At 38.8% G+C, this 24,234-nt stretch overlaps 1 protein-coding gene across 3 annotated transcripts in view; it reads right to left on the bottom strand.

The window, feature by feature from the left end:
* PKIB (cAMP-dependent protein kinase inhibitor beta) overlaps positions 1-24,234 on the bottom strand; it is a 66,006-nt gene that overhangs the window by 4,186 nt on the left and 37,586 nt on the right. For 2 of the 3 annotated variants that reach the window (XM_069851809.1, XM_069851807.1), the window contains exon 2: positions 1,067-1,241. In XM_069851809.1, coding sequence (XP_069707910.1) covers positions 1,067-1,214 — 148 coding nt within the window. In that variant the 5' untranslated portion in view covers positions 1,215-1,241. Of the gene's footprint in view, positions 1-1,066; positions 1,242-13,957; positions 14,027-24,234 lie in introns of those variants that run through there. The other variant, XM_069851808.1, reaches the window with a different exon arrangement.

The following is a 24,234-nucleotide window of genomic DNA, read 5'->3' as shown; positions in this document are numbered from 1 at the left end:
CCTAGGTTCAAGAGGATATGGTCATTCAGTCCCTTCTTACTCCCCCTGGAAATGTTCCTTCTACCTGGCCAGCATTCCTTTGACAGGACCGTGTTTAGACTGCAGAACCCCAAATACATGAATACAAAATAAAACACCAAAGGAAGAACTGCTTGTAATCAAAGAACCATTCTCTCTCTCATTCTCTCTCTCTCTCTCTCTCTCAATCTCTCTCTCTCTCTCTCTCTCTCTCTCTCACACACACACACACACACACACACACACACGGAGCCTTTATGGAACTTTAAGAAGCTGTAAACATCCTGAAATCACTTCGTGTAATGGACATGCATTCTCAGGGCGTGGGAATCCCTCTTATAATCTTACTTCAGTTCAGATTCATATACCCTCCACAGGCATGAAAAGAAAAACTAACTTCCAAATTAAACCTAAAAACGTAGAGGCAATCCAGGCTCAGTGCCAACCTGTATATCTCACTTCATAGGCACCAGAAACTGGATTTTTCTGAATCTGAAAATCCCCCTGAAAGTAAAAGCAACTCAAATGTAAAGCTAGTGTTGATTAGACCTGTGCTAAATCAACAGAGCACCTTATCAAATTGAAGAACATGGCAAAATAGCACACAGACAGCAAAGGTGAAAGCCTACTAGCAAGAGGAAATCACTGTAAATCCTACTCTAAATATATATGTCTGAGCTAGGATAGCTGTAATTGGATTAACGGCGTAGCTTGCTGTCTTGTGCTAAATTACCTCTGTGCAGAAGTAGACCCTAACATATAGCTGGAGCGATGGGCTTACAAGCTGCACAGTGATGCAACTGTGCTTGCTCTTCCTCAGTGGAACTGGAATTCAGTTCCCAGCACCTTTCCCCAAAGCTGCTACACACTGAATCTGGCATAAAATTAACTTGTCTCATCAGGAGGTACAAGTAGTAACTGCTTTGGGAGGTTGAATTTAATCTTAAATGAAGAAAGAAATATTAGTATTGACATCAAAACTGCATGGTGGCAGAAAGCAAAGGACAACTGCATTAAAACGTCTGTTTCTTGAATGTGCAGCCATTACCTTCTGAAACAGAGAGCTCAGCCAGTTTGTGTGGCAGGTCTGAAGTCCCAGCACCAGCAGGAGAGCCCAGAATATCTGGTAAGGCGTTCCGGCGGCCTGCCCGTCCTGATGCTACAAAATCAGTGACCACAGGCTCCACATCAGTCATTGCTGACTCCTTTCCTCATAGCAACATCTGCACATGGAACAAATGTAAGAAGAAAACAGCTGTAGCCTTGATGGATGCTCATCACCTGCTCAACAACACAATAGCCATAGGCTTTGCCCAATGGGTCTTTTGTTCTAAAAAAGCCATATATTTCAATACTGAGGGCTTAAGTTTTGTTTGTGTGCCAGAAGAAGATTAAAGAATCTCCATGCATTTCCTTATATCGCCATTTGCACATCGGACTAGCACAATGAACACCTCTGTACTTACAAGAAACCTATGGATAAGGTGAGCAGCAGCCCTTTCTGCCAGTCACTTGTGTATCTTTTTATGACCTGATCCCTCTTTTTATGTGGTTTTGCCATACAACCACTCAGAAGGGAATTGAAACTATTTTGTCGTACTGTCTCTGTGAAGCAAAGCATGTTTTCTGTATTACAAATGTTGTTTGTTTAGATTCTTATTTACAATCTTGTTAGAACAAACTCTTTTCACAGAGAAGCAAATTATATTAAAAAGATCTCTGAAACAACAAACTAAAACTCTTCATAAAATTTCTTTTTCCTGCAGATATCAACCAATTTGTTTTCCTCTGCTCCTTGTTAGCTCAGTTTAACCTCAGCTTGTGCTTGTGACTTTTATCTAATGAATAATCGAATCCTGGAAATAATAGGACCAACAGTGCTCTGCTCCCTTGATCCCTGCCTCAAAGCCCATTGAATTGAATGGAAAAAACTCCTGCTGATCAAAATGGGCTTTGGATCAGGCACAGAGGTGTTTACGGGATCACATCCCAGGGCATCAGCTTAAATGAGAACACCTGGAGCAAAATGAGGTGATACTTCACTGCAAGTGGCACACAGGCATGTGAAAACTGCCATTAGCAACTTTATTATTAAGAATCACAAAAGACAATTGTACCACAATTGTACACAATAATTTCTGATAACAGTAATTTTTAATAATAAGGCATTAATTGTTCAATTAAAAGCAATATTTACTTGCTTTATGTGAATGCAGTTCTGTGTGCAATGTGGGAACAGGAATATTGTCTCTGTGTATTTGCAGTCAGTGCTTTGTGTGGGAAGGGATACAAATGGGGCTGGAGACCATTCTGGTGGAAGGCTGTCAGCTTTTGGTTGACAACTGGCTTGTCTTATTTAGAATAAGATTTGGACAAGGAAAACCTCAGTCATTGTAGTGTTGCTCATATAAGAAGCAAAGCACATAGTCCCAATTCTAAAATTCTCTTAAGGCTGGAATATATCAGTGCTCTCATTTCATGGATAGAAAAAACAAGGCACATAGAGATCACAACTTGCTCTGATGTGCAGGAAGGAAGAGGCAGAAATTTGATTACTGATGCTGACCTGGTGTTTCCAGCACAAAGAACATTTTCCTTTTCTCCCTCAAAGTGCTTTTCAGCTGTATCACTCCAATAACAAGAATAAATATTCTTAATCGTCTTTGTATCTCTAAATACTTCGTAATAAAATAAATTCATCCTTCTTGGTAAAAAACGAAGGCAGGCGTAAAATCTGCAAGTCTGAAAGATAACTTAAACATGTAAATAAACCACTTTCTTTAACCAAAGTTCTAAGCTGGAGATTTAGCAGAAAGTTCCTTTCTTGGATGTAAACAATCAGGTCAAGTCCAAATGAATCTTTTCCATAAGTAGCAAAAATATAAAAGCTGTACATGAACATTCATGAATACAAAATTGAGACAATATGAAAAGTACATGTAACAACAGTCTCAGTTAGATACAGCATTATGCTATGTGATCATTAAAATGTGAAAGGTCAGCACTTGATAAGAAATGTCAAAATAAGGAAAATGAAATATATTTACAGACACAGGCTTATGGTTTAATCAAAAATTAAGTCCACTTCGGTCCATAAAAATGAAAACTTATATCCACTTCCAAACATAGCTTGCATCTGTACTTTAGATAAATGGCATTTTGTTCTTTAATGTTCTAAGGAATTTCTTCCATTTGATTCTGATGCTGTCTTACAAGAGTATTTTCTAAGGCCTACATCCAAGTAAGGATGTAGAGTTACTCCACTCTTCATCTGTTTCTACCTTTTGTTTTTTTAACACATTCATCAGGGAATAACTGTCTTTTTGGCATCTTCTTGTATCTGTTATGTGTAGTATTTGTCATGCTTCCTCACAGAGTAAATAATAATCACAATGTGCACAGCATCTGTTTCCTCAATTCCACTCCTCCTCCTGCTGGCAACATCTCCTTCAGATTCACTGAGTCCATTTTGCTGTAGCCTTAAAGATACTTACACCTTGCCAATGTCTGCATGCAGTTGCTTCTCTCAGTTTCCAAGTTCCTATTGTGATTTTCCCCCATGTTACTGCTCACCAGACTAATGGTGTGCAGCTTTAAAAGAATAGTGACTGGTTTTGAGAACAGAAGGTTCTGTACTTCCCCATTTCCCTTTTTTTAACATAGCAAAAACTAGTCCACCCAAACTCATGAGGGGAATGGGTGGAAAACAGAGTTGACAAAGGATGTAGCTGTTTGGAGAGGATCAAGAGCATGAAGACAGGCGGACCTCCAGAAAAGCTCACCTTCTAAAATTACAGACTGAAGGCACCCCAACTAGTATTTCATCAGTTCTCCGTGGTACCAGACTGACTTTGCAGCTCATTACTGGGCCATAACATAATAGTAAGGGCTTTTTGGGAGCACTAGGCTAATCTGCTCATAAGCACCTTTGAAATCCCTGTGGGACAACTGAGAATGCACAACAGACCACTTAGGCGTGCAAGGGCAAAGGAAATGTTCTGCTTGTGAAAACTGGCTACAATCAAAAGTAAAACTCGATTACTGTACCTATCAGACATTTAAGTAAGTGTCCTCAGACAAAACAACAGCAGGTAAATTACCAGTGGGATTTTCTCTCAGTGAGACAGCTAGTTTGTTGATCTTTGAGTTTTCTTTTGCTAGCAGTATAGACAGCCTCTGGGGGGAAAATTAGTCACAGAAGCTGATGAGAATTTGTTTAAGTAAATAACAAAGGAAAAGAACAAATAAGTCTCCTGAAACATCTTGTGTTGAGGATCAAGGGGAAAAAAGTGTTCAGTTGTAGCAGGTGCCAAGGTCCATATTAAATGTCAGCGCTGTCTCTTCCTCACCTTATCTGTTAGAAAGTAGATAAATCACCAACATACATATTTGTGAAAGCTCTTTTTTCAATTGATCTTTTTACTGCCTTACACAGAGACAAAATACTGTTTTTGTCCTGCTTGGAAGGACAAACTGTTCCTCAGGAAATTTCAGAAGGTTTTTGACACTGGTATTGTTGTAACTCCATGCAGCAGACTGAAAGACCAAACAGATCACTCCTTGCCACTCAGGCATTTCTCTCCTCTCAGAAACTTTTCTGTTAGTTCTTATGAATAGCCTCTGTCTGCACTATCAGAGAAAGCAACACTTCCCAAACACTTTTCCTTTTGAAGGCCCCCTCGTAGGAACAAACTGGAAAGCATGAAATTCTCTCACAAACACCTAAAAAATACAACAGCCAAGAAGGACTTTTAGAGTTAGATTGATTTATTTTGTGTCTTAATGGTCTCTTACTGTAAGATGCATTTCAGCATCTTATTCATAAAGAACTTTAGTCCTCTTGGTTGTGTTTTGTTGGGTTTTATTTACTTGTAAGAAATGAGTGTTCTCCAAACACCTTTACCTCAAAAGTCTGTAGGTTCAAAAGTTGTAAGTAAGGAGAACAGAAAACTTATTGAAAGAAGTACTTCCCACTGTACAACTGAGATGAAAACCACATCTCCTTGCTGTGCAGTTGCCATGCTTTCACATCCTCTTGTGCTGCACGTGCATCCTGACAACTTTGCCTCCTTTTCCCAAGGGTCTCAGAATAGGCACATCTTCATTTTATATGCTCATGTAATCCTCATGCTTTATACTGAAGCACTACTGGACCACAGAAAAGGGAAAAAAGCTAGGAAAATTCATGCTTTGGGTAGTCCAGAGCTTATGATGATGACTAACAGTAACCTGGACACTTGCATAACTATTCCTGTGAGAAAAATTCCTGTTACATGTTTTTCCACATCAGTAATATTTGTAACATACTTGTAAACCTAGTGCTGGAAAGCAAACAGAAAGATAAGCAAGTGGTATTTACCATATCTGTATCAAACACAGGAGTCTTGATTCTGTTTGGATCTTAGGACAAGAGACCACACATTTCTTAATACATAAAAACATGAATATATTTAGCATAGCTAACTACAGTATATAGTATAGTGCGTAGTATAGTTAGCGTAGCTAACTATACAAAAGTTAGAAGTGAATCACTCGGGGAAAGAAGTATATTTATTGGCTTACAGTTTTTTTAATATATCACTAAAGTTGAAAAGAGTTCCTTTTATTATGCATGTTAAATGATTCAGTTTCCTGTACCAACTGAGATGGCTTCTTCAGTGCATGTTCTCTGAAAAATTCTTGAGTTGTTTTCCCATACACAGAAACTAAATTATATCCTATCTCAGTAAATCTACAGTGCAGAAGCATGTCTTTCTACATCTTTTGCCTCAGTCTGGATATTACAGCCAGTATAACACATGACATTTTTGGGATGATATTTTAAAATTTAGTATATTGTATAACAGGTTTTCACTTTTGGTTTGGTTTTGTGTGTTTCTTCTGCTCTGAATATGTGACCTACTGCACATTCTTGCACCAGGGACAACACCCTTACTGATAATGTGCAAAAATGGTTTCCATAAATGATTTTCCTAGTCCCAACTAGTCAGTCTGGGATACCAAGATTACACGATTCCTCCATTTCCTGCCTTGTTGCTTTCAGAAGCATTGAATGAAGGTCTAAGACATTGGTCATCTTGTACAGAATCTAAAAGCCCTGGCCAAAGATGTAGGTCAAAGACGAGAGCTGACAAATTTTGCCCCTTGGTGAGATCAATTTCTAGATAAATCCTGTCTATGCTCTCATGAGGAAAGGTTCAAGACGGAAAATTATTTTCATTAAGGACCATCACAAACCTCATCAATTTTTAGCTCAAAATACAGCAGATATCTTAACTCTTGCTGACTCTTGTATACCCTACCTAAAAAGGATATGTGTCCACTTGTATAGGTACTGGTGCTGAAAGGACTGATGTAATCCAGTATGCTACACCAGCATTAAAAGGTATGTATGGCATGAAGCCACTTCCAATACATATGAAACGGGATGAAATTTTTCTTCCTCAGATTGGTCCTTTGAAATGTTTAGTTAAATTTTCTAATCACTTTCATAAAACCAATATTATAATCACGGAACAGACAAGAGATAAAAAAGCCACATAACTTATCAGTCATGCTGGTTTTGTGCTTCTGGAGAACGTACAGATACCCTAGTGGAATTCACTCTCCACAAACTCAAAAAGCAGAATAGCTTTATTGTGAGCTGTTTGACCCTGAGCACACACAGTGCTCTAATGCATGGAAGAACACATTATGACGCTAATAGCAGTCCTAAGTAACAGTACAATTTTCCCATTGTGAAAGAAAATCAGGAGAGAGGAGAAGAGGTCATGATACTGACAACTGAATCAGAAGTTATCTGAAGAAATAAATGAAGTGACATTAACTAAAGGCAGTCAATACTAAGCAAACAAGCAAGTCATTTTCCAAATGACCAAAAGCTATGACAGATATAAGCTTTAGTCGACTTCACAGGAAACACAATTCAACAAGGAAGAAAATCTAATGCATCGGTGATGCTGGAAAGAAATCTCCTTCTATGGAATAAGATATGAAGCTCAATGGAAACAAACCAAGCAACAAACCTAATTCTTCCCCTTATATTTTGGCCATTTCTTCTGACAGAGTTTTCATTTCCTATTGCAAAACGTATAAATATTGCCTGTTCCACCTACCCACATACAGACTGTACACTTTCTGAGTCCAGCCACAGAGCTCCACCCTTCCAAATCCTTTTTTAAGATTCAGTTATGCAAATGAAAGCTGACTTTTGATTTTATCATCTTTGTTATGGCCAGATAACATTTCACAATTATACATCTAAACAGATAACTCATATCTTATTTTTATGGTTCTCCCTCCTTCAAACTTATAAGCTGTATTTTTTGTGGCCTGGATCAGACCTAGAGAGGATCCCACTTTATGTGTGAACCTCTTCCCTGACCAGCTTCAGTTGCACTTCACTGATGTCGAAACACTTGTGTTTAGTTCACTATCAATCACAGTCATACACCTTAGTGCTTCCTTGCTCGAAGACAGGAAAGAATACTCTGTCTTGTAATGCCATGGTTCCTGTCTGATGAACAGCCTGGAAAAGCTAAAGTGTAACCAAATCCAAGCATCATTCTTCTCCTTAAGTTGGAGTAAAACTTTCCTATTTAAATCTTTCATTTCTGCATTCTGATTTTACAGTGCTGAACACACAGAAGGAGAAGTCACTACTTCCAGACCAAGAATTACTCATAGCAGTCTGTTCTAACTAAAAAATAAACGAACAAAACCAATGTAAACAAAAATAGGAAAAAAACCCTACACAGAAAACAAAACAAAAAAATGAAGTGAAACTTTGTAATTAATTGTTACGTACTCATAGAAGTTTGAATATAGCAATTAAATCAAAGCTAACTTAACTCTCAAGTCTTTATTGGGCAACAAAAGTACTAATGTACTACTAAAAGCTAATTTTATTTTCTTTAGGACAGCAATTTGCCACAAAGCCTGTTTGTCTTTCTTAGAAGTAAGTAGTAAATATAATACTCCAGGTTTTTATTCTTCAACTACCTTCCTCAAGCACCAGTCTGAAAGGGAATGCAGTTGTCAACTTCAATTATTTCACTAGTGTTTACTGGTGATGAGAGCATCTCTTCCAGCCTGTTCACAAAAAAAAAAAAAAATACCAGCCAAAAAGCTGCTAACATATCTTGTAGACATTATCCCAGCACTTCACTCAAACATAGTTCTCAGGGTTTCAGCAGTGTTTGCTTTCACTGTGAAGTTATGCATAACTATTTCCCCCATAATTATGTGTTTTGTCTCTCAGTTCAGTCACTTCTTCTACTCCACAAATAATCTGGTTTTCCTGAATTGTTCTTCTGGTTCATCCACAAATGGTCCTGGTAATCCAATCCAAAATAATTTGGCGTTCTTCACTGAATAGGATGTTGGAAAGAAAATCATGTTTGCACAGCTCAGTAAATGTTTATTTAGTTAATAAAATATTATTTTATTAATTCAGTTCAAGGGCAGTAAAAGGGCTTTGCTTTTCCAAATATAAACTATTGGAGGATAATTCTATAAAGCCAGCTCACTTTGAAGGAGAGCTGGTCTATCCAGAAGTTTTTCCAATGACATTTTTCTAACTAATAAAATATATTTTCTCTCCTTAAAAACTTTGGCTTGACCATGTCCTTAGGCTACCATGGGTGCCAGAAAGTTCTACAAAATAATTTTGGTTCAGTTTGCCCTCAGTGGAAGATGAACCAACAGAGATCACAGTGCTTTTCACAGTAATCTGTGAACTATAGGTGAGTCCCAGCAGAAAACAGTCATTTGGGATGTAGAGTTTAATACAAACAAAATGGATACAACCCACAGCTGCAAGTCATCCTGGTGCACTGGAATCCTTTAATAAGTTACTGAACTTTCCTGCCACTATGCTCAGCCTATCAGTTAACATTCACAAAGACGGAAAATCAATAGGACATAGGGCTACATTTTGAGAAGTTATGTTATACAACTTTTCTGCACTGCCTTCTAAAATTGCATTTTAAATCTGGACCCTCACCTTCCTGCTCTGTATGCTCCATTTATATTTTATTTATGCTTTGACATATATTTTTCCTTCAGATACAACATTTCTTCAACGTCAAATGAATAATTTTTCATTTTCATTTCATTCTTCAACATACATCATGCCTACTCCAACAGAATTCCATCCAGGGCATATACTCTAAAACGTACTTGTTCAATCTTGGCTGTAGTCCCATTTACTAACTTTAATAAAATTACAGGTAGAAAAAACTGCCCCATTCCGTGGCGACTCACCAAGAAAACAGACTGAGATTTGAGAAATGTGTCCTCCTTTAGCCTTATAATTTAAGCTGAGTAATGACCTTGATTCACAAGACTGCCCAATTATATTTACTTTAACTCACAAATAAAAAATTAATTCAATCAATTATAATTCACTGCAATGTATCCTGATAGTACAGGCTTACATTTTGATCCCGCAGTTATGCGTGTACTTAACTTTATCTAATTGCAAGGCTTCTGTTCTTTCCATTAAAATTTGATAGTACAGACAGGAGACAGCACTAGGAATGTGCTCTTTAATGTTCCGGAGCAGATCACTGGGTCAGATTTCTCCCACTCAGATCTGGAGGCAAGAGTTGTCTCCAGTGGATCAGACACCTGCAATACAGTTCCTGGTTATTCATTTGTCTGTTATTTCTTCAGAACATCCATGATCACACCTTGATGGTCACAGAGCACGGGGTACTTATATACACGTAAAGGCACAAATGATCAGAACAAAGCAAGTCTCAAATTTACTCCTCTGCCAGAAAACTGAGACTGGGGAAAAAACTTACCAAATTTTTCCACAGAATAGAGAATATGGGGACACAAATATTTGGGAGCATCTCGTACCTAAATTTTGTGGGAATGAGCCAGTTATACCCTGCTCCAGTGAACAGCATCAATAAAACAGAATTTTGAATAATTGAAAAAAAAAATCTCAAACCCACAATCTCTTGAGGACTAATGATGGAAACAAATAGGCTGTATGATTAGCCACAGTACACACCAAGAACTTTTTCCTAACAACTTATGTCAGATTACTTTTATGCTTTAGGCGAAGTGTTTATCTGCAGTACTACACTTGTTCCTGCCTTCCTATTTTTAGATTACTCCATTTGTTTCCTCCACATCTTTATGGAAAGGATATGATTGATCACAGCGATTTACAAACCTCCCTGACTTCCATGTTATTTCAGTGTCTCTTTTCCCTACGAGAATAGGCCTAATAGGTGAAATTCATACTACTTATAAGGCTAAACAAGTCAGTAGAATTACACCTGGGATTCATTTAGTTTAATTTCTTTAGCCTTTCAATATACTTCTATTTTATGAAAAGTATGAATCATTTCTATTACCCTCCAATGTCCTTAGTCTAGGACATTAAAACAGCCTTCCTATCTTAGAGCTTCATGGTTATAGACTAGTTCAGTAAAACAGACATATTTTGATCAAAATTCTAGTAAAATATGCTAAGGAAATTATTTTATGGTCTTCCTGAGCTTACTCAGCAATTGAGGAAAATTATTGCCTCTCAAAAATGTTAAGCCCTGCAAGCAAATCCCTACCTTCAAACATTATAGCCTATCTGTTGTTTCAGAACAAACACCAAACAGTCATTTCTAAGGCATGTAGTGGGCTGGCAGTCAGATAATTTGAATGAATGTATTTTAAATTAATTTAATTAAAATTATCTCTAATTAAGGCAGATGGCTTTAAAAGAGTCTTTATCATTTTGGTAGATGATCCTTCAGTAAACATGCCCTGCTATAGAAACACCTGGATCAAGTGCTTTAAATAGGGGCCAAAATGTGTATTTATATCCCAGATAAAAATGAGGCTGTGAAAACAGCCATTACATACAGGACTATGTAAAAGACAACAGAGTAGAAAGTTAAACTGTGCTATTTATAAACTACTTGAATGAAGTATGGCTGGACTCAATCTATTTTAAATGGAATGCCACCAGCACTGAACTTTTATCAAACTTGTAATCTATGTAGGCCACAGACACTTAAGGAAAAGTAGAGGGATGGAAATCAAAATATAAGAAAGCCAGCAAGTCTTGTTCCTATTTGTAATACAAACAACAGTAGTTGAGAGGTCTGCACACTGAATATTTTAGTTTTAAGGGCTTAACAATCAAATCTCTTTCACTCCTTCTTTATTATTTTCAATTTAACATTTAGTCTGCTATATTCTGAGTGAGAACTGGGTCTAATTTTGACATGTCAAACCAGAGACATTCTCCCACAAGGAGTAGCAAAAGCAGCAAGCAAAATCTGTCTGAGCAAATGTTTTAACTTTGCTTTCCTTTGGACCAGAATTGGTTAAGATTTTCCTACTGATCACTGCCCCTTTTTTTTTTTGTAAAGGAATCCACACTTCCGCTGCGCAGGAGTCTGTTGGAACAATGCCATTCCTGAGTCACCTCAGTTTCAACAAACTTTTTTACTAGGTCCAGGCAAGAGAGAATCCACTGAATGCTGCTGAAGAGTTGCCTGCCTGTAGGCAGGGGCTGGCACGGGGAGACAGAACAGTTAGTGGAGTGGGAAGCTAGTCAGCTTGAGTTTCTACAGATTAGGCGAAGGCACTCCAATGCCAAGGAATGAGATGCCTGAAAGAACCCATTTCCAGTAGTGAAAGATTACTGTTCAGTGTTGACATTTTGTGGCCTTTGGATTTTATGTTTAATTGGAAATACCACCTTTGCAAACTCCTCTTAGGATTCTGCAGCCTCCACGGCATCTGGCCAGGTGTATATGTACCTGTGTAACACATTGTGCGAGTTCAGGAACTGCTGAATGGTTAGAAACAATTTTTTTCCCATCTGCTAAGCTAATAACCTCTTCCAAAATGTCTATGAGCTCTGAACATTTCCTTTTTTAGCTTTGCCAGAATAATCATATTACAGTCTGACACCTGGCAGTGTAGATTAATCTATCCTCTCTCCCCGCTCCATCACTCCACTTCAAATTCCTCAGAAGTTATTTTTTTCCCATTTTGTCTTATTAAGCACAGGCAGGGAGAGAAGGAATACAGGCATTATCACTGACTGAATTTTTTTCATTATCACTGAACTTATACTTCTGTTTCTAGACGGATTGAATTGACCATTTTGAAAGACACATTCTACAAAGATGCATCTTTCCCAGAAACACATATCTAATTGCATCATCCAATGGAAACTCCAGAGAAGTTTTGTTTTGTTGGAGTTGAGCTTTTCAGAACATAAACCTGGAAATTATACTGACTGATGAGTGCAGATTTTTCAGGGGCTATGCTGATGTGGCTGTAGTACTCAAAACACATACTCCTTATTTTATGTACTGGCATTTACTTCTGCATTAAAACCTGTATCTTCAAAAGATCAAAAATAAGAAGGATACTTGCCATGTTTTTCTGAGTAGCACATATCCCTAGAGATGGTGGATCATCTTTTTTCTAAACTCCACTCAACACTGGAGATTAGTAGAGCATACACCAACTTCCTAGTCTTGCATGAATCATGGTAGAGAACTGCAGATGGTCTGATTTCAGGGTAGACTTTTTTTCTGCAGATAATCTCTTGTTTCAAAGAGCTACAGAAGACTACAGGTGCCATGGGAAACATTTTCTCCGGTCTTCTCTGCTACATTTTTATGGCAGTTTTTATTTGTGGTTTTCTCAAAATAAAAAAAAAAATAAATTCTGGATTTTCTTGACTGCAGCCAGGAAGACATGACCTTTCACTGACCAGACCTGTATGCCACACTGAGTTTGAGAAAATGTCACATTCTGCTCCTTATAACATCAGCCAAACCACTACAGATTTGTTCAATGAAACAGATGAGAGAGCTGACAGCAAATAAATCTCTGCAGATGTTCCTCCACAAAAGCTCTGCTCATTTATTCCAGTGGGGTAAGGGACTGATGAGCAAGATTTGTTCCTGCCTTAGACATTTCAGCACTCTTCCCTGAAGTATAAAGCATTACTCAAATCTGTGAGGACTGTATGAAAGCCAGGTCCAAGCATGAGGAGCTACCTGTGCCCACCTCAGAGCTGTTCATGGCCAGTGCTCCATATCAGATTCATAGAACCATAGAATCATAGAATCACAGAATCATAGAATCATAGAATAGTTTGGGTTGGAAGGGACCATAATGATCATCTAGTTCCAACCCCCCTGCCATGGGCAGGGACATCCCACTAGACCAGGTTACCCAAGGCCCCATCCAACCTGGCCTTGAACACCTCCAGGGATGGGGCAGCCACAGCTTCCCTGGGCAACCTGTGCCAGTGCCTCACCGCTCTCATAGTGAAGAAATTCTTCCTTATATCAAGCCTAAATCTGCCCCTCTCCTGAACACAGAAAGCTCCAGAAACCTCGCTGTGATATGCATGTCTCTACAGGACTGACTTGACAGTCTGTGTTTGAAGGGCCATTTGAACAGTTTTGCCTCATGAATCTCTCTTCCCCTCTGGAGAAGGAAGACAGATACCCACAAGAGAAACTGAACCTGTTTCTGTACTTCTCTGCAGGGAACCCCCTAAAGCTCCAACGGTCACTGCCAAAGAATAACATTTGAATGTATAATCTAGAGTATCTTTTTAAAAAAAACAATATAACCACGTTTACTACGTCAAAGAAGATTCTTACTTTAGTGGTTCAATGGAGAGCCTAGAAAGGCTCCAAGGTGCATAGAGCCCAGAGAGCAGGAGAGTGCTGGCAAGCTACGTACATTTAAATAAAGGGGAACTTCTCTCTTGCTTAGTTTGTTCAAAGCGGTATGGAGACAAACACAGCTCTTTATAATTAAAGTTTATTAGGAATGCTAGATGTCTATGAAACCTTGTTAAAATGGTTTAAAAACATCCTAAAAGAGGTAGATAACACAAATGGTAGAGTACAGCAAATTAGAGCATAAGAAAAAGGGTACTTACAGGACAGCAAAAAGAGGTTGAGGAGTACCAGAGACACTCAGAAACAACTAGAATGTGATCTCAATGTCTTTCAGCTGACTACAGCAAAATACCAAAGGGAAGCTGAAATGTTGCCAAGAGGGAAATGAAAGTTGAATATGTTTAAAATGAATAAATAAACTACAAATTCACATACAGGATCACATGACATACAGGTAGATTGCTGGGCTTCAGCCTTTCAATATAGGTGATATCTGCTACAAAAAACAAGTCCTTAACAATCATGTCATAAAACAAACTCTCTATTCTCCTGTAAAAGAGTGTGAATCTCTCTGCAGCAGCATTGTTGCTACATTCGCCCCAGAGGTGGCAACTGCAGCTGGATACTGTGCAAGAAAGCAAGCCAGGTCTGTTCCATGGCATTCTGCTATCCAAAGTGATAACATGTAACTATGGCAAAAATTGCTTTCACACTGTTATAAGATAGATCATACTTTGCCACCACATTTTCAGCAAATGTCTACAACAGACGTACTATTTCAGTGTTGGCACATAGAAAGCTTCACAGCAGACAAGGAAGCTACCTGGAAATAACCACATTGCTTGCTTTCTTATTAGCTGTCAGTTGCTGGAGAACAGCCAGCCTACATGGAAAAGGGTCACCTAGTATGGTCAGTTGGCCAACCTGCCCAATTCTGCTCCCCAGAATGCTAAGTACCTTAAAGTTCATGGTTCAGGTATGCCTTGAAGCCCCACAACATGGTCTTTCTTGAAGAGGGGCTGGGCGTGAGCTACAGAATAAAGCCACTGCTTAAACTGTGGGCAGTCACAGAGAGGAATGAACAGCCAGGAAGGTGCCAGCAGCTCTGGCTTCCCCTCTCTCCTCAAATAAACTGCCATCACAAAACTAACAGAGAAGCCAATCACCACTGGAAAAACCTCCCGGCTTTTAAAAATCAGAAAAGCTGAAACAATTTCAAGCTATACAAATAAAAAAGCTTCTTGTGTGTCGAGTACGTCATCGGGGGGGGAAAAAACAAAAGGGTCACTGAGAAAAATTAACTTCTCAACTGAGGAAATGATTCAATGTTTTGTACAAAGGCAAGATAGTCTCCACTTGACATTAGTCAAGGGTCAGTCTCCCACAGCTGGGAGATGGAGGGGGAGGGGGGGAAGATTTAGTTTCGTTTACCATAAATAGGTTTCTTTCACCACAGAGGACCCAAACTGAGTAAAAACTCAACTGCTGTAAATCCAGAGCAATCCCCCAGGAGCAATCTCCCATCCCCTCTGGATGTACATCAGGGCAATTGAGATCAGGGTCTTACCACAAAATGTTCACATCAGACAGTTTCTATGATGAAAAGAGCTCGCATAAAACAGGACGTTTCAATGGATGCCAATGAATTTATAGTCCAATAGCAGAAACAGAAATTAATTTGCCTAGATACATATTCCTTTTTTTGTACTATGTTATCTCTATTTCAAATGTTTAACCTAGATACATAAACAAGAAAAAAAAGGGAAACAATTTGATTTAATGGTTATAATAAGGTAACCTTCAAATAAAGTCTACAGCGATATATTCAGCAATTCAGCACTTGCCTGATGCAATGTTTTTTTCCCCACAGTCTTCCTTCAGTGAATATTCTTTCTTCTGTACTTTCATATTAAGCAATAATACTTCATGAAACCCAGTATAAATTTTGTGAAGGGCTTAGAGAACTCCTGCCTGTTCCATCAGTACTAGTTATAGAAAAAGATGCTCCAGAAAGTTATTAAGATAATAATACAAAGATCAGGATTTTGAAGTAGATGGGGGTTTGTTACAGAGAGATTACTGGACTTTAAAATACTGCAAAATAAACTGTACCACTTCTCAACTTCAACCTCAACATTTCTGCAACAGTAACTAATACAATAAAGAAAGCATACATTTACAGGAAAAACTGCAATCTTTCCTGAAGCTTTTAGCACTCTGTAAAATTAGTTTTCTTCTTATGCTTGTAGATTATGCCTACTTTATAGGTTGTGCTTAATAGGTTGTGCTTAATTAACATTATTCAGAAAACTTCAATGACATAACTGTCCTTAGCCATTAGTTACGAAATAAGCTTTATTTATTTTCCAAATACAGGTTGTGAGGCAAAGCAAGAATGGATTTCTAATTTAAGAACCACAATCTGAAGAAACTGGCGTGAATGAAGGGAGGCAGGAAATGAGATCAGGGTCACACTTACCTGAGCTGCAGTGGCAGAAAGAAAGTTCATGATTGCCACCATGCTGACGCACATACACAACCCAGCTGGGATAATGCAATGGCTAGAGCCTCATTAGTCCATTTTCCAGCCTATTTTCTTTCCTTCTATTTCCTCTCCCTTCAATAAATCGTGCTTGGTATCAGCAGAGAAGCACAAAATTGTGAACGTTATCTCAAGTTAGCATGCTCTCTTGTTCCAAATCTGTTGCTCAACTGAAGGCCAAAACCCGTGCTTTTACTTCAGCTGATAACTGGACAAATTGTTGTTACAGTCAGTACTCTGAACCACATCCTCAGCCCAAAATCCTTTCTTTGCATACATGCCCTTTCAAACCTGACATTTTATGTGTTGATTTTAGCCATTTTATAGTTACCTAAGTGCTGAGGAGAGGAAGAAAAACACATGCACATATAAAAGGTCTGTTGATGGCTTTTCTCTTTTCCATTTTAAAGTTCAAAAGCATATATATTATACATCTTTGCAGCTCTCTAGGGTTTCTACCAGCTAAAGGTTACATTTTTCTGAACTGTTTCTGCAGCTTTCAAAACTGTGACTCACCAACCCCACTTTCAGACTCAGAAGTTTGGCAAGCATCTTGGTACTAGATAAACTAATGATCTAACAGCTTATTGATATGCGCCAGGACACTTTGATGAAAGTATGCCAATTACATATGTAAGGACAGATTACTTGCTATAAATTTTGTTTGTCTTCCAATGCTGAGAGCATTCAGAATCTTCCAAATAAGATAATGTTTGGCTGTGGAAAGTCTATTCTGCCATGTCACAATTTATTAAGAAAACACTTCTGCATTTCTTATTTAAAGATATTTATTTTCCAAATAACATTACTAAGACCTTCATTTGCTGATGTTTTCTACAGTAAAAAGTTCTTATTTATTCATTTTTTAACAGATGCAGAAAGTCTTCTTGAGTTTAGTACATTTGATGAGAAGCTCAGTTAAGTCCTTTTGCAGCCCAACCAAGTTATCTTGTATGAAGTTTTTAAAGAGATATATTACTGAATTGATGTTGATATACTGACTGATTGTCCAGAATGCTCTTAGGTTTATAAATTAAATGTTTACCTATGCATATAAAGACATTTCAGTTTATTTTTAATGTGAATTTACATTGCATTATTAGGCATGGATACCTCCATGTCTCCTACACTGATGTCTGAGGGCATATGTCATCCAAATTCTTTTTTATCTAAATGCTGTTGCCACAGCATTAAGGTGAGATGTAGCTGGGCACTCTGTTCCAGGGAAGATGTGAAAACAGGTGGTCTTAAGGGGCACAAAAGAATGATAAAATTAGCGTTTTGTTTGGCTTAGCACCAAATTTTGCTGAGCTACATGGTTTGGCATAGCAACAACTGACTAACAGCCAATCACTTCATACTACAAAAGCTCAGTCCTATCTTCGAACAGGCAGGATTCTAGCACAACTTTCCAAAGGAGTGTGTTTGGAATTCCTCCCTTGAGCAGGGACACTCAGTGCAATGTGCCACTTTTTGTGGACTGTCATGATGAAGGCCCACGATTGTTCCTGGACCTCATCTTGCCTTTGTTTTTGTTCCACACACCACAACTCTTCATAGCATCTGGGAGCAGATTTTTCTTCATTCTTCAGTCAAGAAGAATACAAGTGTTTGTATAAGACAGGTGCCATGATAACTTTACTTCTGGTACCGACCTGCGAAGTAGAAAGAAGCGAAACTGCAGAACTAGATGAAAAAGCTTCCTTTACCAATTTGGATGCTTCAGAAAATTGCCTCCAATCTCATGAATCCACTTGGAACCAATCAACAGCTAGGACCTGGGAGAAGGGCATGCCTAGAGGTCCTACATGGACTTTTCCTTGCTCTATGTTGCCAGGCAGTACCTGCATCTACTCACTGCTCACTTTAGCAGATGAAGAGATCATCGCCTTTGCAACGAATCATTCAAATCAACTAACAGGGCTCGTTCCTCCTTTTGAATACATTCCCAGAGGAGAATACCTAGTGATTTGAAGTAAAGCTTCCTTGAGCTTCTGTCTCCTAGGTGAATGTTTTGATCAGTAGGGAAGAGATAAGGTTGAGCAAGAACACTTTCCACTGTGCAGAGGATAACGGAAGTATTATAACAGAAATTCTGCTCTTTTGATACCACCCTAAGTTTTGTCCTGGTCTTTACACTTTAATCCCTAATACAAGTCTTTCTTCGAGGGAGAAAAAAAGAGTATGTCGCCAAAGTTGGGGGTCTGGACTAGCATTTGCCAGGCCATCATTTGAAACACAAAGGAAAAACATTATGCTTGAAACCTGAAGACTGCTTCTGTAAATTACGCAGTGACTATTTCATACACAAGAAGACAGAGCCTTGGAGTCAGTCCAACATCCACAATTTCCACATTTCCAGTCCAATACTTTAGTGACTGTGCTCATTTTGTCTCCATAAATTAAGAATTCTCATCTGTTCTCTTCTCTAATTAGTTCTCAACTAGCTAACTAGTGTTCATAGCACTGAGCTGTCAGAAAGGGGTTAACCCAAACATGAGCAAAGCCAAAACAAAATTAAATCAAAACACTGTATGTTTATTTAAGTAAGACTTTACACTAAAAAAACTGACCATGCTGCAAGGATCTGCTGAGTATTTCTCTAAAAGAATATTACATTAGCAAAATTCTGATAAAAAAGAGCACTAAAGAGGACCCCAACAAGACATTGTTCTCTTAGGAGTCAATAGTTGCAAAACACCTTAGGACATTCACATGCTTCTTGTAACTGTAAGTAAATGCGATCAATCACCACACAGACAGTTATAATTGTCTCTGTTCCTACATGCTCTATTGACTCGCCGCAACTGATAGTTTGACTTTTCTTATCTCCAGTGGGGAATGGTCATTAGAATTCATCTGTGTCACTGAGGAGTTATCACACCCACAAAGAAAGGAATGAGATTAGAAGTAAGTTGAAGAGTCAGTTTTCAAATAAGTGCATTATTATACAGCTTTCATACAGCTAACCTCAGGAAAAAAATTATGCCTCTTGCCAACCACTGGCAAAGTTTAAATGCATTGCATACATTAGTTTGCCAGGAATACTGGAGTTATGAGTCCTGAAAAAAAGTAAAGGAGGTCAGCATGACCTGTTAGACACATAGTACTTGAGAAAAACACACCACTAACATGTCCAAAGTAAATAAAAGATAATTATGTAATTATCTTGGAAACTCTGAACATCAGTTTCTGTGTTTATCATTTCTACATTACCTGTGTGCGTCCTACTAGGACCTCAAACCCTGAACAAGCCACAGTGAGTTCAAGAAATGGGTCATCACTTATTGAAGTCTAAATTTGATGCCAATGTGTACTTCATCACACATCAGAAAAAGACCCTTGTTCTGTTCCTCACACCAGACAGAAAGACTATTTACCCAAGTCCCACAAAGGCTTGTTTGTATTGCTTCTTTGGACAGAAGTTCTCAGGCACATCCCAAGTTAATTACTGAATTTGAAGCTGGTAAACTCTTAGCAATTACTAAGAAAACAGTAATGACCAGCTGTCAAGGCAGCATAACTGGATGAAATCAAGTGACTTTTGACAGACAAACTGATGAATCTACCCCACTGTTAACTTGAGGCCCTGTGTTTTCTGGGAAAGACTCTTTGCTCTTCTTATTGTCAGACAATCAAGCATATTTCAGCTCCAGAAGCCACTTCTCTGGGGGGAAAGATGCAATACCAAACATTCTACAGAGGCCAAGAAAGTGTCTTTGTTATATATTTTATCACCAGTTTAGAAATTTTACATGTCATTAATCCACATTAGAAAGCTGACATTTGAGTTCCCTTAATTTTAGAAAATACATTCTGCAATTTTCCAACTGTATTTCATATTTATCATTAAGTCATTAGTTCATGGGCACATTTTAGATGACGTCTTTGTACCTGCCCATTCTGTGTGGATTTTGACTCTATTGCTGAAGAAATGCACAAGCTTTCTGAGTTTTATTTCAAAGTCATCTGAGAAGGGAAAGTAATATAATTAGGAAAACTTTGAACTAGTTCAAATTATTTTGCTTAGTGGCCTCTAAAAAAAAAAAGAGTTCTGCATATTAAAATTAATTAGGGTCACCACTTCTAGGGCACCTAAAAAACCTACGTCAAGGCAAAGAATCCTACTTGACTTTGCTGAATATTTTACAAAAAGATGGGGTGTATGAGACATGAAGAAATGTCTTGGGGGAAGCAGGTTCTGGAGGCTTCTCAGAGGCGACAGTCTGCTCATGCTTCCTTCAGAAGATCAAGCACAAATAAATGTAGGGATATCCTAAAATGTCAGTCTCCCAAAAAAGAAAGAAGCAATAACCTCTTTCACAGTGGAAAAAAGTTAACAAAACAAAGTTGTTCTGTTTTGATGGGAGTAAATGGATGAGGCAGCCAGGTGGAAATTAGTAACTTATTCTTACAACACTGGACAGAACCATCTTCCTCACCAAGCACATTTACAAGGCCACAGAGGCAGACCGGTATAGGTTTGAAGTCCTGTACAGGATCAGTTGAGGTGATGACTGTTTGTGACATAGGTTTTACACTTCCCTGATGCAGGAAGTTACTTAGCCTCTTGCCAATGACTGCTGTTTTGCTGTATGAGGATTAATTTTTTTTCCCCCCTATCTGTCTTTTTGCCTAAATGAACATGTATCCGCTGTCTTTGGCCCATTTCCTGCTCCCAAAAATTACTCTACTTTATTTTGGACCCTGAATACAAGTTCTTTGAACTTACTTGAGGCTGGAACACAAGGCAATATTATTTCTTCAGTTGCTGAAGCAGAAATAAACCTTCATTTTTGTTATGCTAGACTACCTCAGCTAAGAGTTTGTTGGCATATTCTGCTTTTGTGCTAATTATTGCTATGGCTTATTGCCAGTCATCACTTTGAAAAGTTAAATACTAGATTCCAGATGAGCGTTGCTAAAGACAAGAAAACACCATTCTAAATAAAAGCAAATGAAAGCAAACATTTTCCTGCTGGGACAGTTGTAGTTGTCTACAAGTCCTGGATAAGCAATTCCCTTATAAAGACAAGGTAGGGTTTTGTCAAAACAGGAGCATGTCAACATCTCAAAACCAGCAAACTTTTAATCGTGTCAAGGGTCACTTGGTAGAGAACAGCAGCAACATCCTGCATTACTTGTAGGCTTCCAAGAGTGGAACAGGATATGTGGCCAGGAGGAAAGGTCTGCGAAAGAGACTGAAGTAGAGAATGAAGGAAGACTGGAAACTCAGGTTATATAAAATCATAGAATGATTCAGGCTGGTCCTCAGGAGGACATCTACTCCAATCTCCTGCTCAAAGCAGAGTCAATACTTAATTCAAACCACACTACTCAGGGGTTTGTCCAGTCAGCTTTTGAATACCTTCAAGGATGGAGGCTCCACAACCTCTCTGAGCAAATGGTGCCAGGGCTTGACTCTCCTCATGCAGCAATAAGCTTTTCCTTACCCCAGCCTGAATCTTCCCTATTTTGGGTCATGATTGTAGTCTCTTGTTATCCTCCTGTGTGATTCAGTAAAGATCCCAGCTCCATCTTCTCAGTAACACCTTATTGTTATGGTCAAACAAATGCACCTTCCTTAGTAAGCAGAATTTGGCTTGCAGGCAATGCACAAAGCAGGATAAAATGGTCATAGTTACCAGGATTTTTCAGATTGAGTGGCTCACCCAGAAAGATGTGTAAAAGAAGACGAAGTATCAACTGATCCAGGAAAACTTTGTATTCCAAATGCCTCCATCTTTTGGAAACTGGTCATGCTGACTGTTTTCTAGTTCAGCTGTGAGACATGTAGAGCAGAGCACGCGGTACTCCAAATCAGGCATCAAAAATCAGCTTTTTTATTCTGAATGGGGTTGGCACTGAGTTTGGTTCCCAGATGGTTTTCTGATGTGTGTTTCTGTTACTTAGAGGAACACAGCAAAATCAGGAGGGAAAGCTCTTCCCCAGAGAGAAGCAAGAAATCAGGGAAACAGATGTAAAAACATGAAGAATAAGGTAGTAATTACTAAGTTAAGTCACTTCCCATGTCACAGTCTTCTCAAGTAAGGAACCAGCTGTGGAAGCTCTCACTTTTAGGCCAAAAAATTCAGCGTTTGACTATCCTGCCTGTAGTAGCTCTGGCTGGCATTTTCCAATCTTATTTATACAGCTAGATGCAAAGCAGTTAATTAACATGCTTGTTATTTCCTTATTAACAAACGTGGTCTTTGAAAGGACAGATGCTCTTGTTTACCATCCCCTCAGATTTCAATCAGTCTCCATATTTGTGTTGTGCTCTATGCTGTACAAAATCTGACTTCTTTTGCTCTTTATCTGCTTTTGATACTTAATTTTTCAAACTGCTTGATGCCTGTATTATGGTCTGTTTTAATTCTTTCCATATTTGGAAATGTTCCTTACAGCTTACTGGTCTCAAATTCATTGACAAATATCATTAAAAGTCAATGGGGAAATTCAGTTTAAAAATTTGACCCCTGGAGTAACTCTGCCTTCTAAAAGACTCCCAGCACAGCTGAAGGGCACATACTTATTACAGTGGGGACATGACAAAGCTGAGTTACAGAACTGCTAGCTACACTCATCTATAACTATTTGACTATGTTCCTTTTATTGTTGATTACACCAACTTATTACCTAGCAAAAGATAACTCTAATACAATAAGGGATAATATCAAATCAATCAACCGGTACAATATACAATCAGTTCCCACTTTAACACCAAGTTGTAGCACTATATGCTATTGCACTGTATAGCTCCAGTACATTGGAGCACTCAATCAAGTGTTTCATTTTCACAGTTGCACGCGTAAAAATATTTACTTAATCGCTTTGTACAACTGGGACCATAATCACTTATTTTATTTTATTTTCTAATTTCATCTTGCAAAATAGCAGTTGCAGGCTTAAGAGACACCACCAGGAAACAACAGGTCCAAACAGTCAACCTTCTAGTCTTGACCCTGAAGAGTACTGTGTGTTGTTGACTTCTACACATAAGAGCTCGTGTTATTTAGCAACTTAAAGGATCAAGCCAAATTAACACCACAGGAATGTGCAAAACTTCATCAAGAAGGGTCTTTTTCATCATTAAACTCCACCTGTCCACTCATCCCTTAAACACCCCCAGGGAAGGTGAATCAACCACCTCCCTGGGCAGCCTGTTCCAGTGCCCAATGACCCTTCCTGTGAAATATTTTTTTCTGATGTCCAGCCTGAACCTCCCCTGGTGGAGCTTGAGGCCATTCCCTCTTGTCCTGTCCCCTGTCACTTGGGAGAAGAGGCCAGCTCCCTCTTCTCCACAATCTCCTTTCAGATAGTTGTAGAGAGCAATGAGGTCTCCCCTCAGCCTCCTCTTCTCCAGGCTAAACAACCCCAGCTCTCTCAGCCGTTCCTCATAAGGCCTGTTCTCCAGCCCCTTCACCAGCTTCGTTGCTCTTCTCTGGACTCGCTCCAGAGCCTCAACATCCTTCTTATGGTGAGGGGCCCAGAACTGAACACAGGATTCAAGGAGCGGTCTCACCAGTGCCGAGTACAGAGGGTTGTGATAGCCAAGAAGTCAAACTACCTTTGTACAGTCATAAGCAGTGTATGAACAGAGGGGCCAATTAACCTGTGCACTTAAGCCTGCAAAAGTTAATGAACAAGTGTAACATAACTGCCAGCTGCACTATAAAAAGGCAAATGTGTGGTTGCAGTGTTAGGACCCATGAAATACCCTGGTGAGCCAGCAGCATTTTGAAGGGTAATTTAATTTAAATCACTGGTCAGACATTTGCCAAAAGCAGAGATGTTTCAGGCTTGCTACTGTCCATAGTACAACCACACAGATACCAGTAGGGTCATAAACAGATTTTTTCATGCCCTAGAATGAGATGGACCCAAGTGGAGCCATATGGACATCAACAGAGTGCTGTACTGGGTGTATCTGAGAGACTGAGGTGCAGAAAGAGCCACAGACTCAAAAGGGGCTGGGGAGAAATTGTGGTTGAA

The sequence above is a fragment of the Phaenicophaeus curvirostris genome, chromosome 2 (genome assembly GCF_032191515.1).
Source record: "Phaenicophaeus curvirostris isolate KB17595 chromosome 2, BPBGC_Pcur_1.0, whole genome shotgun sequence".
Lineage (NCBI taxonomy): Eukaryota > Metazoa > Chordata > Aves > Cuculiformes > Cuculidae > Phaenicophaeus > Phaenicophaeus curvirostris.
The sequence above is the reverse complement of the archived record's forward strand: the minus strand, read 5'-3'. Positions and strand labels throughout refer to the sequence as shown.